At 39.0% G+C, this 19,638-nt stretch overlaps 1 protein-coding gene across 1 annotated transcript in view; it reads right to left on the minus strand.

Annotated features, from left to right (window-relative positions):
• LOC139726019 (protein FAM13A-like) overlaps positions 1–19,638 on the minus strand; it is a 71,083-nt gene that overhangs the window by 31,826 nt on the left and 19,619 nt on the right. The window contains exon 4 of the mRNA XM_071637099.1: positions 6,348–6,606. Within this exon, the coding sequence (XP_071493200.1) occupies positions 6,348–6,606 (259 nt within the window). The remainder of the gene's footprint in view (positions 1–6,347; positions 6,607–19,638) is intronic.

Genomic DNA, 19,638 nt, shown 5'->3' on the forward strand with positions numbered 1-19,638 from the left:
AAATATGCTGTAAATAGTACTCTGTGCCTCATTAGTGGGGCTGTAAATCTGTTAATTCCGCAGTCTGTTTCAAATTTGCTCTTCCATACAGTACATATAGAGAGTTAATCTTATCAAAGTGACAAACCAGCTCAAATTTCTCAATTATATGAGTTTGCACAAAAGTGACAAAGTGGCAAACAAGTAGAACAGTAATATGTTTTAATTCTGATGACTTTCTTTACTTGACACTGTGATATCATCTGTACAGAGGGAGAAGAGTACACTTTAGTTCAGTCTGGAAAGCAAGAGGTGTGAACGCCTTTTTGCAACTGCGCTGGGGATATCAAGACAGAATATCACGACATCTTATCCTTCTTGACGTAAATTATTTTGTACAAAGGAGAGTGACAGGTTAAAAATACTGTTTTTGACTCAAAACAAAACCCAGCAGAGAAGTCTCTACCCACACAAACTTTCAGGGAGTGATGCTTATGCGGGCACACGATTTTAACAACTGCAAGACAATGACGTGCAGAATCACTTATCGCAAAAATTGGTCCCCAACCCCTTCCACTCCCCCTTCACCACATTCTTGGGGATGAGGAGTAAAAATACGACAAAATCAGGATGCACAGGAAACAGAGTGGTGGTGCTTGTAATTGTTTGATCCTGGGGGAGGATGCGACCCATGATCGTCTCCGAAGCGGTGCCGCGGCAAAAAGCCACAGGTTTCCCCCGTCGTGGCCTGTGCATCACGATGGCATGACGCGAAGGTCACGATCGATTACCCCTCCCCTCCCCTCCCGCCATCAATACTGCACACACACGGTCAAGGTTCAGTGAAGGTTGCAAGCCGACTGACACAGAAGCCCATGATTTGCTATATTTACACTCAAAAGTGTCTGTCTCCGAGCTCCCTCACGACGTAGAGTATTGGTTGCTACGGGATACCGCTCTATCTGCAGGCAGAGATCTTCTCTGCAAATCTACAGCTGCTTGAATAATTCTGCCTGCCTTGATCTTGGCGAGATTATAGCCTCTGCAATCACAAAGACTCTCATAACACAAACCTTCCCAGTGGATGTGGATCACATAACAAGACAGTATTCAAAGAAATCTGGCAGATTCCTTTTCTGGGTACATAAATGAGCTGAAAATAGCCATGGGCTGTCTATGCCAAATAAAACTTCAAAATGAATTCTAGTCTTGATTCTTTTCCACCCTACCCCCAACTGTAATACTAATAAATATCTTGTTGCTGTCTGATTTTCTTCCGAAAAATATCCTTTCAATACTTAGTATACTCTTTCTCTCTCTATTTTTTTTAATGCACAATAGTAGACGTCATATTGATCTGTCCAGATAATTTCATAACTTAGATAAAGGTGAACCTGCTAAGAAAACTTGATCATCACAGATTATTTATTACCCCCAGGGGGTGATAAATCCTCCCTCTCTAAATGAAGGGAAGCTGGATTCAGAGTTCATTTCCTTCAAGTGTCCTATGTAATTAGGCAGTCACCCAAGCCTCCAATACAAGTTCTCGGTCTTTGGTTAGAGACAACCTAACCGGTTTCTTGACATGTGTAAAGGGAGGCATACTGACTAGATTGTATTCCTGCAGAAACATTGGGGAACGCTAGATAAAACAGTGACAGCTGACTTGTTGAGCATTTTACAGCATTTGCCTCAGCATGTAAAACACTGAGGAAGAGACAAATCATAATCCAGTCACTTCCAACCAAAATAAACTTGACTGTGGGAGAAAAGAGCACTAAAGACAAGGGAATCATTGTCTAATGCAACCCTAATAAAAAGAATGGCAAGCTCTTGTGTAAAGAACAATTAATGTCTGGTATCCAACATAAAACTGTAAACATAGGCACACACACACACACACCCTACGTATCAAATCACTGGGAAAACAAAAGAACAAAAACAGAACTTCTAATTTTTATACACAAGAGCAATGGCATATGTACAATGTATGCATCATGATCCCAATCATCTGGATGATCATACACCCACCTATTTCTATACAGATATATATTCAATGTTACGACACCCATTTAAAGCCCCTGGAAGAACGTCAATACTGCATGTGTGTTAGACACCAAAGCAACATTACAATATAGGTTTCCGGTTCCTTCGTGCTGTGTTGTAGATATATCTTTACACAGAAACAATATCACTTCCCATTTACATGTACCTGAAATGATGATTATAAGTTAATATTGATCTATACACTGCGTTTTCCTCTAGAAAAAAAAAAATGTTCAAAAGTACTGAACAAATATTAAAAAAGAACAATGACAGAAGTTCAAGGATTACATTCTTTTTCCTGCTAGAAAGGAGGAACAGTGAATACCATCGATGTAAAAACAAAGTTTCATATGACACGTAATTGCTTGTGTAGAGGACATTTATTTACAGTTGAAGGTGATCTACTTGTACATCTTTAAAACTTATTCTCTCATAACCAGAACAAGTGAAGATATGAGATTTTATTTCTCATGATAATCTCTCTGCGTTCATCATAGATGAGAGCAAATTCTGCATAAGGAGCGCTTCCTCCCTCTTTTAAACACTCATCTAACTTGGGCAGATGCCTAGCTGTTCATGGAGGGCCATTACTGGACAGGTGTATTTTGACAGGTTGTGCATAAGATGAGGAAATATTGAGAAGAGATGGATTTGAAAGAGCAATCACATCACAGGGGGCAATGGGTTTAATGATGACACCAGGAAGGATAAAGTCCACTGGGTGTAAAACTGATCTCATATCTTGGATATAATCTTGGCACAGATGTCTATTGCTGAGTCTGGGTCCCCCCCCCCCCCCCCAAACAAAAGCTGATATCTGTCCTGGATTAGAGGGGAGTGTGAGCAAACCAGCACCTGATGGTGAATAACCTATCACTCTACACATCCTTCACCACAATGAAACATAGGAATACTTTCTCCCACTTCCCTACTCCCATCCCACCCCCCCCCCCCCAAACCTACCTGTCAGGTCATTGGACTGTAATGACACATTGCTCTCATCATGGATTTCATATTGACCACAGTACATGACTATCTATGCATAATCTATCAGTTTAAAGGGATGGAACAGTTTTGGCTGAGATGGGACTTGAGGTTTCCAACATTTTTTATGATTTTTTTTTTTAAAGATAATGAGAAACCTCTTATGAAATATGAAAGAGCATTTAATTCTGAGAAGAATTCAAAGTTTATTTGATGAAAAATTGGTTCTGAAATGGCTGAGATATCCAAAACAAGGTGATCCTCATAAAAGGTGGAACCCACCGTTTATTTGGATCACTGTGCTTAACTCTTTATGTGCCATGGTGGAAATCCCCCGTGTGCCACATTATTCTGAGACACCAACGTAGTCATGAGTTGAGAAAACATTCTGTTTTTCAAATCTACATAACTTTTATAGATTTCTGTTAAATTGTAGACAAAGTGAGCAAAGTTGTAGAGAAAATGTCAAGCTTTGCATTGATGTAAATTCTATGACAAATTTATTATTATTTTTCTTTCAAATGCCCAGTAGCTACATTACTGTAAATGCATGACTTTTACACACAAAGCAGTGAGAGAAACTTAGAATTTGCACGCAAATCCAATATGAAACACTGCTTGTCAATCAATCGCCACATGTAATGCAGATTATACACGAGAAGAATGGAATCGCGAGAAACGCTTTCATTGTATTGTGGCATTTGGCGATTTATCGATGGGTTTGGGCAGGTTTTTACGTTTGAGCGGAATATGCGAAGTTGGCACGCTGTTGACCGAGTCGGACACGTGTGCGAACGAGGCACATAAAGACTTAACTTTGTTTTAGATATCTCAGTCATTTTAAACTGATTTTCATCACATAAATTTTAATCCCTCTTAGAACTGTATGCTTTTTGACATTTCATTCAGAGGTTTTTAAGTATTTCACAGAAAGTTAAAAGCTGAATTCTCACCTCAACCAATTCTATACCATCCCTTTAATTCTCCCTCTCTTTCTTTCTCCAAATGTCTCTTTCTTTTCAGTCACTGTCTCACTTTACTGGCACAAAGTTCTAATTAATCCCCTTGGAGGTAACTCAAATTGTGACAAGCAGCACTTCAACCTGACAAGGAGCCTGAAACCAAGACTGAGGATACTTCAAAATCACAAAGAGCTGTGCATACTGAGGGGCTTTAAAGCTGGAGGGTGGGCATACTGCGCATATCATATAATGGACCGGTTGAAGTTCAGAAGCGCCATTAATCACAGGCAGTGTCGGGGACTCTGGAATATCAACGTCAAAATCACAACCTCAAGAGCTCAGTAGGTTGCCAATATGACCCAATTCGGTGACCTTTAGGCAGCAGTGTGTGATGGTTAAATGTCACCATTCCTTGGGCAAGATGCTGGATTGCCAGGGGAGCTACAGTGTAGATGGATTATTATTAGTTACACTTATCAAGCACAGTACTGGGGAAGGGAGGAGGCGTAAGGTCCATATGTGTCAACACCTTGGTGTATGTGACTCGAGTTGACAGGGACTTGGGAGTCTGGGCATGGGTAGTGTTAAATAGGTCCACGTTATAAAGAATTGATTTCACTGTATAAATTTGAAGAGTCCCATCCCCTCCCCCTCAAAAATGAGCATAAAGTACATGAAGTACAGGGATAACTACCTAGTAAACAGCATTGCCGTATTCTGAGGGCTGAAAAGGCATATTTTTGGCAGAAAACAGTACTTCTACCTTCCCTACATGTGTAGTAACACAATTTAGGTAAAACAACATTTTCCATGAAATCTGCAACATCTTTTTCTTTAAAAAAAAAAATCAAATTATTTTGATATCTCTGCTAACAGTCTGCCCCCCCCTTCTCTATCTTGATGACTTATACTGCCATTACTTGCAAAAAAGCAAAAGCAAAACAAACCAAAAATATAGGCATGGCATATATGCAGTAAATTTCCACCATAAAAACTTGGATCATGCACGTACAACACATCCTGTGTGCATGCTTCCTTCTCTAGGTGGAGGATTTTAGAATAAACGTGGATTTAAAAAAATGACCTTCTACACTTGCCTTATCCTGGGTACATCATATTTGCACGTCTAACAAAACTAAGACCTCACGATTCTATACTTTTTACAGTATTCATTGCTAAAAACAACACTCCCACAAAAAACAACACAGAAATAAAACAAAACACATGACAATAATAAAAGATTTAAAAAAATATCCTTGGTGGAAATTTTGGCCTATTTTCTTTTGACCTTTCTCCTAGTTCTATGAACATAACACCCAGATCAGATTACCCCTGAGCTTCCTTTCAAAACAAAGATTCCATCAAGCAGGACATGGAAAAAAGCAAGCTCAGGAAGGAAATATCTGGCTCTGGTATATCAATACTGCACCCTGAATTCACCTTCAAGGCACATATTTCTACATTTCTACTTCCTCAATTCAAAGATACTTTGGGACAATCCGTACAGGATGTCTACACTGGACATGTTGAACAGTCACGTATAATTATCACAATATGGGGAAACTTGTTGTGAGAATAAACTGGAAACAAATGGCTATAACAGTTGAAACTCAGCTATAAAAGAAATCCAAATTTGCGTCTAATTAGCTCGCCTGTGCAATGTACAGGGAAGCTCTAATATAATGGAGCAGCTTTTTTTGGAATAGGGCTTTAAGCTGATATTTGATTCTAAATACTGATTATTATAGGGCCATCACTTTTTGGCGGTAACTGTGTAGTAAAATCTAAAAAATGCAAAAAAAAAAAAAAAATCAGCATTCTAAAAATAACACTCATACACAAAAGTGGATAGTAAGTTCATGTATATTAATAAGATTTCAAAGGTGGGGATAAACAATACCACAATAACCCATGAGATTACAAAGGTATGGTATGGGTTTTATTTTTTTTGAGAGAGAGAGAATTATTAAGCATATTAATTCCTTAATTATCCTTTATGCATCTCGTACAGAGCATAATTGGTTATGACTTTAAAGAAAAATATGTAGAATTTCAAACATCTTCAATTTGTACTAAAAAGTTATCTCAAGTCCTTAAATTTTTAGTCAAAAATCTCTTGCCATTCACGGATGTACAGTACTAACATTCGCCATACACCAGAGTCTGTACATGTTGGTTGCTAACTGCCTAAAAAAAAAAAAACACCGATCAATGTTGGAATGTAAGACAGACTAAACATACACATCATCATCATCATCATCTGCAACTGGGGCAGAAAAATGGCTCCCACATGAAATCAGACTGACTACAGCTTGGGTGTCAAGGAAAACATGCAAGAGTGAAGAGAGAGAGAGTTGTGCTATACCCATGACTCACCTGTTTGTTCCTCTTGGATCGCAGGTGCTGCTCGTACGTCGGAGCCGGTATGACTGGCGGAGACTTCTTCTCCCTGGCCGCCTGCACTTCGATCCGCTTGGAGCTCCAGGTGATGGAGCCTGAGCCATTGACGCCCACCTGGGGTGGACTGGAGCCCCCATTGTCCGGTCCAAAGAGGAACTCAAACTTGTCGATGAAGAGGCGGACGAGGTGGTTCGTCTGGCCCTGTTCTCGCAGGCCCTGAATCCCATCGGCACACCTTTTTAACAGAAAGGGTAACAAAAGGGTTCATCAAAAGTATATGTAAGCATTTTGCTGCTTTTTCTAATTATACTCTAGTCTGATTATTTGAGAATAAAACATGTTTGAGTGATATCCTTTGACAGGCAGCGTGACTAATCCTCCTATTACTGTAATGGTGATAGCCTTATTTCAGAACCATCATCAAGTTGGTCATGGAAAAGAAATGACCCCATTGTAGTCCTTCACTGTACCTCATGCAGGAGGGACAACAGATTCACACAGACATTTGCAGATAGTTGGGATGGTCTTAGAAAAGAGTCTTCTACATTTAAGCTTTCAAAATCTACAGCTTCCTCCTCTCCTACCCCCAAGAAAAAACAAACAAACAAACACACAAACAAACTTCAAATCAACTGAATGGATTCAACACACACCCATGTGCAAGGCTACAGAAGTTGAGCCCCTGTTGTGATGTGGAGGTGAAAAAAACAACAACCTCTCTTCACTGTTTTACATATAATGACTAGATACTTTTAGCTCTTGCATGCATCATGAATGTTTTTTCAGAAGGGGTATTCTCGGCAGATATCACATGATGCTATCCGCTTGGCATGCTGTGCATCGTGGCGCAGCGCGAAACCGGATCGCTACGCTCATCTTTCCCTCCCCGACACATTTGCCGCGATGCCGACTGCCTCTCAATGTCCTCAGATGCAGTCGACACGTGACAGTAAGATGACAGTTTGTCGGTAACCCTAACCCTTTCTTGACTGCTGCCCTCGCACTGACTCCTCCTCAGCTGACTCTGGATCATGACTGGATGAAACCTGGCTCACCCCCCTGTCTACATTTTGAGTCAACACTCACTCATGACGTGGTCTGGTGAAAGTCATCGCGCTAGACCAAGATTTAGTCCTGATGGGAGATATGCCCAATTATCTTCTTCTTCTTCTTTTTGAAGTGCAGTCCATGAGAGGAACATGGTATTTTTTTTATAACCATGTGCTGTTCCTTGACATTATTTTGGCTGAGTAGACACTACCAGCACTAACCGTGGTACTTACGTGTTGAAAAAGCATACAGTTTTGCTGTAGGTTGGTACTGAAAAGGTTGTAAAAAAGTCGTAGTTTTGCCGTTGATTGATAGTAGACGATAATGAGCAAGACCTTTTGTTACTGTAATCCTTCCCTTTGTGCTCGCTCTATACAAATCAAACAATAGGAACTATAGGCGATTTCCAGCAGAGGGGCAGACTCTGGTGTCCTAATTACCTTTTGTCTTGGTGCATCGACGTGTGCGTAAATTTCTAAAGATGATGGGAATAGGATTCACTATCGGTGTCACCAATTTTGTGGAGCCATGCTTCGCGGTCGCCGATCGGCAGGTTTGTTGAACAGCGCGAAAATCTCGTGTCTTTCGAATGCTGGTAGAACATAATTAATGTCTGTTAACGTCAAGAAAATATTTTCTTTGCGGGAAAATCGGCCACCAAAAAAAAGTCGGATGTTTGCCTTTACTTTTGGAAATGAAGAGCGGTAACTATCGGCTCCGTAAGATGCTGAAATAAATGTCAGTTGTTTGCTTTTAATTTTGGAAATGAACAACGGTAATATGCGACTCCGTATGATACTAAAATAGATGTCGGATGTTTGCTTATACTTTTGGAAATGAATAACGGTCAAGATTCATGCAGCTCCGTACGGTGCTAACATTAATGTCAGACTTGATTTTGCGTTCGGAAATGAATAAGGATAACATTCGGTTCCAGACGATGCTGAAATAAACGTCGAATGTTTGCTTTGACGTTCGGAAAAGAGTAGTAGTAATATTCAACTCCGTACGATGATAAAATAAATGCCGGATGTTTGCTTTTACGTTCGAAAGTAGATAGCAGTAACATACAGCTCCGGAAGATGATAAAAAAAAAAATGTCGAATGATCCCTTTGACGTTCGGAAATGAATTAAATAATATTCAACTCCGTACGATGATTTAATAAAACATGTCAGATGCGCTTTTACTTTCGAAAGTAAATAGCAATAACATTCGACTCCGGAAGATGCTAAAATAAATGTTAGATGATTGCTACACGTTCGGAAGTGAATAGCAGTAATATTCTGCTCCATACGAGGCTGAAATAACTGTCGGACGTTTGCTTTTACATTTTGAAATGAATAACAGTAACATTTACCTGCGTTCGATGGTAAAATTAATGTTTGATGTTTGCTTTGACGTTCGGAAATGAATAACAATAGTATTCAACTCCGTACGATGATAAAATAAATGCCAGATGTTTGCTTTTACGTTCGACAGTAAATAGCAATAACATTCAGCTTCGGAAGATGCAAAAATTAATGTCGAATAATTCCTATGACGTTCGGAAAATGAATAACCATAATATTCAACTCCGTAAGATGATTAGATAAATATCGGATATTTTCTTTTAATATCCTTTCGAAAGTAAATAGCAATAATTTTCGGCTCCGGAAGATGCCAAAATAAACGTCAGATGATTGATTTTACGTTTGGAAGTGAATAGCAGTAACATTCTGCTCCATATTCATGATGCTAAAATGTCAGATATTAAATGTTTTGCTCTTATAATATACATTTCGAAATGTAACATTCAGTAACATTCAGCTGCGTTTTATGGCCAAGTTAATGTCTGATGTCTGCCCTTACGTTCAAAATGAAAAACAGTAACATTCGGTTCTGTACGATGCTAAAATAATTGTCAGATTATTCATTTCACTTTCGGAAGTGGACAGCAATAACATTCGGCTCCTTGAGATAATAAAATAAATGTCGGATATTTGCTTTTAAATTTGGAAATGAATAACGGTTATATTTTGCTCCGTACGATGCTAAAATAAATAACAGATTGTTGTTTTTACATTTGGAAATTATTGATGGTATCAATCGGCTCAGTTAAATGCTAAAATAAATAGCGGATGTTTTCTTTCACGTTCGGAAATGAATAAGGATAGCATTCCGCTCCGTAAGCGTGGTAAGATGCTAAAATGAATGTCGTTTAATACATTTGAAAATGAGTAACGGTAACATTCGGCTCCGTTACTAGGTGTTAAAATACAAATGTTGGATGGTTGCTTTTACAATCAGAAATGAATAACGGTAACTTTCGGCTCTTTACAATGCTAAATCAAATGTCTGATGTTTAAAAACGTCTGCAAATGCTCCCACTTTCTCATTTCAAACGTAAGTTTTGACCACCTAAATATAGGCACAATTTTTATAATGATCAGTAAGCCTATACTTGCTAAATCTTAGAACTCAGAATATCGGTAAGATGATTGAATTTTCTATTCATTTATTTTAGACATGGGTACCTGTATCACTTCAGTATAATACTTAATATGCATTTGTCTGTGTTAAGTGGGACCGATTTCGTTTTTCTTATGTTTTTTTTTTTTTTTTTTCGTGCCACAAGATTTTTCTTTCGGGCAACCGAAAGATAAAAATCAATGATTTTTGTGACGAAAGTCGGATAACGAAATTGTCACTGCATGCGTGTATAGAATGAGATTAGAAAATGCCATCAATTACTAGACTTTGACCATAATCGTCTAAAATGGATATCAAAAGACAAAAGATGCCCTACATTTTTCCCCATCCGTTCGGCCTATTCAAAATATGAACATACACTGACAAAAAGATGTGATGTTTGAGTTTTCTGCAAAAACGTGTGACTGAAACTTTTGAGTCGTTTTACTAGATTGAAAACAGTTTTATGAAATAAAAACAACGTTTTTATGTCTCTTTCCACCACTCTTACATATGTTTTTGATTCAAAAGTGACCAAAAAAAAAAAAAAGGTTCGCATGCCCCCGATGTCCGTTTTTACCTTTACGATTTTACTTTACGATTTACAAGCTATCGCAGCCATCAGGCATTATGCCATATTATATACATTGCGTCTTGCATGAACTTCAAACGGTTGGATATCTGTTCCTGATGCCCTTCCTCCTATAGCTATAGGTATAATATTGTTAAGTATACCATCATCAACTATTTTTGAACTTTCTAACAACGACTTCATTCACTCATTATTTGTGGCACTTTTCTGACAATGGCCACCCTGGTTCGAATTGAGTGTTCTTGCGTCGGACAGACTCTGGAAAGCGGCCCATTGTCGTACGTGTTGTCTCTCCGTATAAAGGTCATCTTTCTTTTAGCGGTCAAACCTTTCGTCCCATCGAACGGTCCTGACCTGGACCCTAATCTTGCCGGTGCTTATACGCACATAGAGGAGAAAAAATTCTTTTGTCCGTAATTCGTGCCGATTTCTTTGGTGACGATGAGCCAAACACGAGACAGGCCTGTAGGCCTAATAGGCCCTATTATGATAAAGACAGCAAGCAATTACGATGTCTGTAGCATACATCCGCTCTTTCTTGCCATTCTTAAGTTTGAATTCTTTTGTTTAGTTTAATTGCCCAAGCTAGTGACTCATGCTTTGATGGTTACTCATCTTCTCCTTTATCTGCATGTTTTCAAACTCTTGAAATTATAAGCATATCGTAATAAGGTGAAACATGGCTGTACCATTCCTCTATATATCGTGACACTACACGTGGGGAAAGAAACTCAGCTTTTAATTTTTTTCACAGAAAGCATTTTATTTATTTATTTTTTGGTTTGCTTCAGAGACGTTTTATCCTAGTACGTACTGAAATCTGTCTGGGGAAATATAGGGCCTAGCCGTTATCGCGCTGTTGCTGTGCGTGAATGTTCGCAAACACGTGCTTCCACTTTTCACCGCGCCACATGTGTTGGCTTCGTTGCCAATATTGCGACGGACGCTACTTCATTTTTCGTATGCGTTCGATAAGGAAGGAAATCAAGTCCTCTGCCGAAATCGTAAATAGCGATGGTCTACTTGAATAGTGTTGTGATTAATACTGCAAGGTTGCAAGTTCAAATTTCTTTCAGCGTTCAGAAGTAATATACATTTTGTTTTTGTTTTGTTGTTGTTTTTCTGAGCATAAGATTACAAGAGAGTTGCATTGCCACGATCATGCCGTGTAAAGTAGTTGGCAGAATTCACCTACTAGTATCTGCCGCAGAGCCGCTGCCTACCACCCGAAACATTCAGCATGTTTCCACAGAGAATCCGATTTGGTTTGCTTGCGCGCCATGCCTTGTGTATTAAGCACAACAGCAGCGACGCTAAGCTACATTTGCCTAAGGGTGGGATTTCACGGAGCACGCGAACGATTTGCGAAGGACGCGAATGACAAAATCCAACATTCGGAAAAGTTTTTCTCCGAATGTTTTCCGACAATGAAGCCGAAAACTATTCTTGCGCAATTTGTGCGAAGTTCCCACGACGTATGTGCGATTGTCGTGTGTATCATTGCTAAAGTACAGCATGTTACGTACACGAAGAACACGCGACGGAAATGCGAACAACGAAACATTTTCAATAATCATGGGAGAAAATGTAGCAAGGAGAGGTGGAAGCAAGAAAAAAATCAACTCAAAAAGCTTTCTTGAGTTGATTTTTTTTTCTTTCCTGTATTTCTCCTTTCTTTTTCTCTCATTTCTCTATCGTGTGTTTGCCTACATTTTTTTCCCCCTAGGACGTATCTCCACTAGTAAAGCATTTGTTCCTTTTTTTTTTGCAGTTCCTCCAACACATAATCTCTATAGTTCAAATGAAATTTACATACTTAAAGGGAAGGTAAACCCAAAGAACAATGTGGAGTGAGTGAAAGCAGCAACATTAGTAGAACACATCAGTGAAAGTTTGAGGAAAATCGGACAATCGATGCAAAAGTTATGAATTTTTAAAGTTTTGGTGTTGGAACCGCTGGATGAGGAGACTACTAGAGGATATGACGTATGAGTGGACAACAATACAAAGAAAATATAAAGGAAATTCAACAAAAATTCACTTTTCTAGAATTATGAAAGAGCAATGGACCAACCGCTTTCAGAAAGCAGGAAGAATAATTGCAACCCTTAACATATGTCAATATCAAGTTGATGGAATTTGTAATTTTCATGAAAAATGGATTTTTGCAGGATTTTCTTTATATTTTCTTGGTATTGTTGTCCACTCATACGTCATAACCTCTAGTAGTCTCCTCATCCAGCAGTTCCAACATCAAAACTTTAAAAATTCATAACTTTTGCATCGATTGTCCGATTTTCCTCAAACTTTCACTGATGTGTTCTACTAATGCTGCTGCTTTCACTCAATCCACATTGCTCTTGGGGTTTACCTTCCCTTTAAGATTGATTTTAAGTGTATTCTGCGATTTTTTTTTTTGTATATCAAATATTCTTTCTCTTTGCTAGTCTTTAATTTCTTTCGTTACTATAGTTGTTAATATTTAATTGTTCGATGTTTAGATGTATACTACGATTTTTATTTGTAGAAAACGTACAGGGCATACATCCCTCAAACGTGCGCTAAACGTTCGCGAGAATGTCTCAAAAGGTACGCGAACAGTTCGCGATTACGTCGTAAAATGATCGGAAAAACTTCGCAGATTTCGCGTAACATACGCGAGACATTCTCCGAAGTTTCGGAGTCTGTTTGGGGTTTCACGAACATTTTGCGAACATCGCGCGTGTCTTGCGAAGGTCTTGCGCATATGACGAAGCTTTAAAGACACTTTCGAGAACAATTCACGAGCAAATCCCGACTAAGTGTGCGGAAAAGGTTCGCAAAAAATTTCAAACTTTTTTGAAATTATCGCCGAAGTAAAAACGACATTCGCGAACAATTGACGACGCTTCCGAACCCTCACGTTTGTTTGGCGATCTTTTGCAGACTAAAATGCGAATGCTGGATTTTGCCATTCGCGTCATTCGCAAATCGTTCGCGTGCTCCGTGAAATCCCACCCTAAGCATACGGCCACGTGTATTTTCGTTGGTCATGTGGAATGTAGTTGCATGCTAGTCTTTTTGCAGGGGTAGATTGATATGATTATGTGTGATGAATTATTGACTACCGGTATTCGCTGGTTTATGTTACAAACGTAAAAGAAAGGAGAATAGAATAATTTCGTATTGCAATGCCCGAGGCCTTTGACTCGAGACTAGCTGGGAAGACTGTTCATTCCTCCGCTGTTTCCCAGGCTGTTTTGTCAAGGAATGATAATTATGCGCGCGTGTTCTTCTGTTTGAACGCCCCCCCCCCCCCCCCCCCCGTGTTCGTAAGAAAATCAAAAATGTCCAGTACACCTGTATCTTTTTTTTCTCTCTGCTTGCCTAATGAATGTATTACATGTAATAGTACTTCACATCGAACCTCGGTGTTATTCTTGCGTTAGCCAGCGCGCTTCGTCCTCGTCTGTACTAGCCTTTAAACATGGAGGTAGAAGTACCTCCATGCTTTAAACAAGGCGACTCGCTCTGCGTGCCCCCGTATAGCGCGTTTACCCCACAAACCTGTTAGCGGCTCGCTCCACTCGCCGGCCAACAGGTTTGTGGGGTAAACGCGCTATACGGGGGCACGCAGAGCGAGTCGCCTTGTTTAAAGGCTACGTCTGTACCAGTATAAGGGCCTTTACACACACACAAAAAAAAAAGGGGGGGGGTGGTAGTTGTCGAACCTTCGAAAATACGATTAGCATTATCGACCTACAAATATAATAGGGCATATAGAAATGAGTACAACTTTCTTGAAATTACTGCAGCAAAATGGAAAAAAAAAATTACGAATATGATCACAGAACACTCGTAATAACGATTTTACTTTGAAGTGGACAGGAAAAAGATTAAACGCAATAAAGAAAGAAATCAATGATGATGATAATGATGATGACGATGATGATGATCAACAGCATTTGTATAGCGCCATATATCTTTTATAGAAACATTCAAACGCGCAGACTCCTTAGCAATTGAATGCCTGGTTAAAAAAAAAAAAAAAAAAAAAAATCAGAGGCTTTGAGGTGATCCAGTTAGTCAATTTCACGTAGAAAAGATGGGAGGGAGTTCCATACACACATAGGCGAGGAGTACTAGAGGAAAATGCCCGGTCTCACCAAAAGACGTATATACGTTGTTTGTTCATACAGTTTTCTCAATATTTTAGATCAATTTCGTTATGTATAAGCATTTTGTTTTTTGTTGTATTTAATTTGATCTGATAAGTTATCGTATTTGATTATTTTATGGTTGTATTATACGGTATACTGTTCATGCTGGTTATGTAACAGCGCCATGAGCATCATTCTTGATGGACTTCAGTGCATTGTAAGAGGCCACTATTATTATTTTTTTAATCATTATTATCATCATTATCATTACTGTAAAAAAACAAAACACTGTAAAACAAAAGTTGAGTGATTTGATTTTCATTCATTTTTCAACAATAGGTCAGTTTGGCCGATTTCTGTTCGCGCATTCCCGTATAGGCTTGTATTATGTAGGCCTACAGCTCATCTTTTTGAAGCAAGGGATGGCAAAAAGATGTTTCATCGTACGGAGTAGGCCTATATAGGCCTACTAGTATACAATGTACACTGTATCTCACTTGGCGGTGACTGTTTACAAACGTATAACTAATTTAAGGTTTAGTCAAGGTTCGTAAACAGTTGCAATTCGAAATTGTATATACGCAAACGATTTTCATCGTCTTAAACAGTGTTTTCTTTTCGTCTTGCTGCAAAGACGTTTGGTCATATAGGTCTACAACATTTCTTGGCGACATGCACGACAATGCCAGCCATATATCTTAGAATTTGATTGCAGCTGTTTTCGAATCCTGCAGACGAAAGTTTAAATTCACAATGTTCGCAAACGTTCGCAGCTCAGTGAGAGACTCTTGAGACCATAATGTATTATCAGCCCAGCTTGGATAAGTGTAGGCCTATTCGATAATCCCCGTAAGGAAATGTTTGCAGCTTCAGTGGCGGATCCAGGCGGAGGCACACCGGATGCCCCCTCCCCCTTATTTTGGTTTAAAAAAAAAGAAATAAAAAGAAAAATTGGAGTTGGCGCGTTCGTCCCCCGACACATTCTAATTTTGTAAAGGAGTCCCTCTTTGCGGAATTCCTGGATCCGCCCCTGAGCTTTATCACTCATCTCTGCATGAGGTGAGTATTAACTCATTAACCAATTCTCCGTTTAATGAGTTCACAACAGCAGAATAATTATGTCGACAAAGGTATACCACCGAGCATACGCTTCGATGCACATGCCGACAGGTGTAATCTTTGTTCATCTCTACAATACACATCTTCCCTGAGAACAAAAGGAGAATAGTTTCCTTTCAAGGTAGAGCCGTGTGGCTTACACCGACCAGGGAAGGTGGCCCGAGAAGAAGAAACAACTCTCCTTTGAAGTCATGCTCGACACCGTAGAACGTTACGCGTTCAACACTTCGTGTAGCCATGTGCTTTGACAAGAGAGAGTGCATCATGCGGTAAGCAGGTCTTGAATTGGAGTAGAGAATCAAAATGCAGTGTAAAACTGTCGATTTTGACGCCAAAGAGTTTTAAAAACACGCTAGAACATGCTTCGGCGGAGGACTTTCTTTGAAAAATCACAACATTACAGATATGACAAACAATCAAAAATTATATGCAAGCAAAAAGTTTGCATCATGGATAAATATAAATGTCAAAAAAAAATCTAGTTTTAATGGCATTTCGAAGAAACTAGAAATACATGTTTATGAATTCCAAATCGAGCATTTCATTTAAGATTTTTTGCGGTAAAATATAGCGTGTAATTCAATGAAATTCGAAGCGCGTTTTCGTCTCACAGAGTGGTGTCGGCCATGACTTCATTAACGTAGCCTATGAATGTTGGACATCTTATGGTATAAAAATGCATTGAATATGCATTGTGTTTATCCGAATTACGAAGAGTTGCCACTCCGTCTACACCCCCCAGCTGCACAGACCAAAGAGGACACACAGCTCTAAAATTTTCTCACAGAGATAATAATGTTTTCCTATAAAATTTGAAGAAAAAAAATCCATTATAACGAACCCCTCCTTTATGATAATAATTTATGTAAGCTTTTCCGACTATGATCGATTCATCGACGACATTAATTGTTTATGAAAATATTTGATATTATACTTTGATGAATAATATTCTGAAAACTGACCTCATGACACAGGAGACAGCAAAATGTTCTCGAAATCCAGTTGGAACTAAACTTGAAGGGGATATAGAGATGAAATGACAATGTATACAGGCAAACATGAATTAAAAACGCATTCATTCATTTTCCACTGGACCCTTATAGATTTGTGCCCGACAAGATACACATTTTCGAACTGATAATTAAAATCGTAGACTGTTTGCCCCTCGCGCTATACGACTGGTAGAAATCATATCTTGCACGCGTGTCTCTTAAAATAGTCGACATATTCCAAACTCGTCCATTATAGTCATGGAGCTGTTAAAAAAAAGCTGAAGAAAAAATGATGTATATTAAACAGTTTACTCGCGTAGTTGACATTCGTCACTGATAAGGGGATAACCGCATCAGGTATAGAAGTCGCATATAAGATCTCGAGAAAAAAAAAGAAAGAAAAAAAAAGGAGAAAGTAAGTGTCAAAGATGTCTGAGGGGAATCATTTTGCTAATCGTGGATTGTAAGAAAACGTGGAAATAACCGCGGGACAATCGGTGGCTGCATTTACATTTCGATTGAATCTATAATTAATGTAGTGTGTGTAAAAATTTTTACGGTGTGCATGAATTACAATTCTCTGAAGAGCTCATGTTTAAGCGTGTGACGTTCACTCCTGTTGCAACGGAGAGGGTTGTATAACGATATTTTGCGATAACGAAGTAATTCATATTTAAAGTTGCCAAATTTGTCGACATTAAAAACAACTGTGTGAAATTATACGAACACTTTTGTAAGAACACGGTTACAGCAAAATGCTTGTTGAAACAAAGTCATTTCCGAGCGTCATTGGCAAAGAACAAAAGAAACATGCTCCGTTCCAATGAGATGCCACTCCTTGCTTTCCTACATTGTACAAGAAGAAATTCACGGAGACTGCATGAGCGAATGCTTGTTATTTATATTCATTCACTTTTCCCCGTGGATAACTTGCATTGTATTAATCGAAAGTGAATATTAGGGATCGTTATCACGAACATTATCTTATGGCGTTTGTCCAAAGGTTCGTCATTCGTATACGGTTCATCACTGCGAAAATGAAATCAGGTTTTTTAATCCGAAAATGATAAGAATCTTCGTTATTCCAAAGATTCTCCGATAGGAATATGAATTAAGATTCGTGAATCCAAACGTGAAAAAAAAAAAGAAGAAAGGAGTACACAGACACAATTTTGGAATTACAAATCTAAATCATCGTCTTCGTTTCGCAAAGTTACGCCTTGCAGAACCTTATTTCATTTTCGGATTAACCAAGCTTTTGAATTACGAATCCTGGGAATATCGATCGGATCTTCGGAACGATCCTCCGAAATAAGTCGGGAATAATGAACGTTCGTAAACGTTCGTAATCGACGAACTTTGGAATAACGAATCAGGCCTATAAACACATTCCTAACCATCGCTTTTATATATATTTTTTTCAAACTAAGCATGAAAGTACAAACTATACTCTGTTTGAAATCTGTTTCAAATTGCCTTTTCATCCAGTGCAGCGTATTTGATATGACCAAATATTACTAAGCGTTGAATTACGCATCATACGTATCGTTGCCGTCTTTTTTTTTCTTCATAACATACTCAGAACTGTATTCGTTCGATAAGGCGAAATGTCGTTATACTTTTTTATGAAATTGCCGATCCCTAGGACTTCGATTATTTATAACTGGAATGCAGTGTATACAAAATAGGCACGGTCAGACTGGCAAAAGATCGAGAAGTTTAACATCGCGATCTTTATAAGATCTCGAAGTTTTGCCCGTCTGATGTTTCCCGGGTGAGATTCGACCATCGCTGAATTCTCACGTGACTACTAGTACCCCCGTTTATGGATGCACAACGTGCGTTGTTGCCTTGACACACGAAGAGGAAAATGGACTGTCACACGTGCGATATAATACGGTACATGTAATTTATCAGGTGCATCAGCGCTATGAATGTATGCAGTCTCCAGATCTGTACTTCGATCGACTGTACAAACGGTTGCGGTATACTAATACAATTAACAGTTGTACCAGCTCGTTTAGCTGACCAGATGAGCTCGAACTGTAGGTATACGACCGCAAAAAGAAATCTATTCTTCTCCGTCAGATTTGCTCGAACTTAGCCCCATTTCGTACTCATTTGAGGCGAGGCCACGATTAGTGAAAAGCTGAGAGCTATTCCCCTATACCAGCTAGCCGCAATAACGAAGCCACATTGTGTGCGCGAATGGATTTTACCTGCCGATGCATTGATGGCTAGAACAATACTAGTAGTCCAGAGAATGATTTAAGCCGATAATTAAGTCATGAAATAGTAGTTGGCTGTTCGTAGAAAAGTCGTAGTTTTGAGGGAACTGCCCTTGAGGAAAATAGAAGTGGTATCAAAAGACGGATTATCGCCGTGAATAGCTAGTGGTCTATTGTCCGATTTTCACACTGCATAACAAAAGACAGCGTTCTCGGTCGCGAGAGCGGAGATGCGGAAGTCGTCTTTTGTGATGTGGCAAAACTACGACTTTCGTACGACTAAATCCTCACTAATCCACCCCTGATCTACAACCACTTAACAATTTATCTACGCCTCTTTCACTTCTTAACAACGACGCATTCAACACTAAGGCACGAACACAAAGAACCACGGCAAAACTACGACTTTCTTACTACTTTTTCAGTAGCAATCTACAGCAAAACTGTATGCCTTTTCAACACGTAAGTACCACGGTTAGTGCTGGTAGTGAGAGGGAGTGACATCTCCTATTTTGATGGACTTGCAACCAAAATTTCTTTCTCATGCCTTTCATTTCCAAAATTTGGCTGGAATGAAATAATATTGGGACTTTAACAAAAATATGGTAGAATGAACCGAACACACATAAAACAGTGCATAATTGTCACTGTAATGGAAACTTAACTCATTGGTTATGGGTACCACAGGTGCTAAGTA

This window comes from Diadema antillarum, unplaced genomic scaffold (genome assembly GCF_040938485.1).
Source record: "Diadema antillarum isolate AM-2024a unplaced genomic scaffold, OU_Dant_1.0 seq00000070_RagTag, whole genome shotgun sequence".
Taxonomy (NCBI): Eukaryota; Metazoa; Echinodermata; class Echinoidea; order Diadematoida; family Diadematidae; genus Diadema; species Diadema antillarum.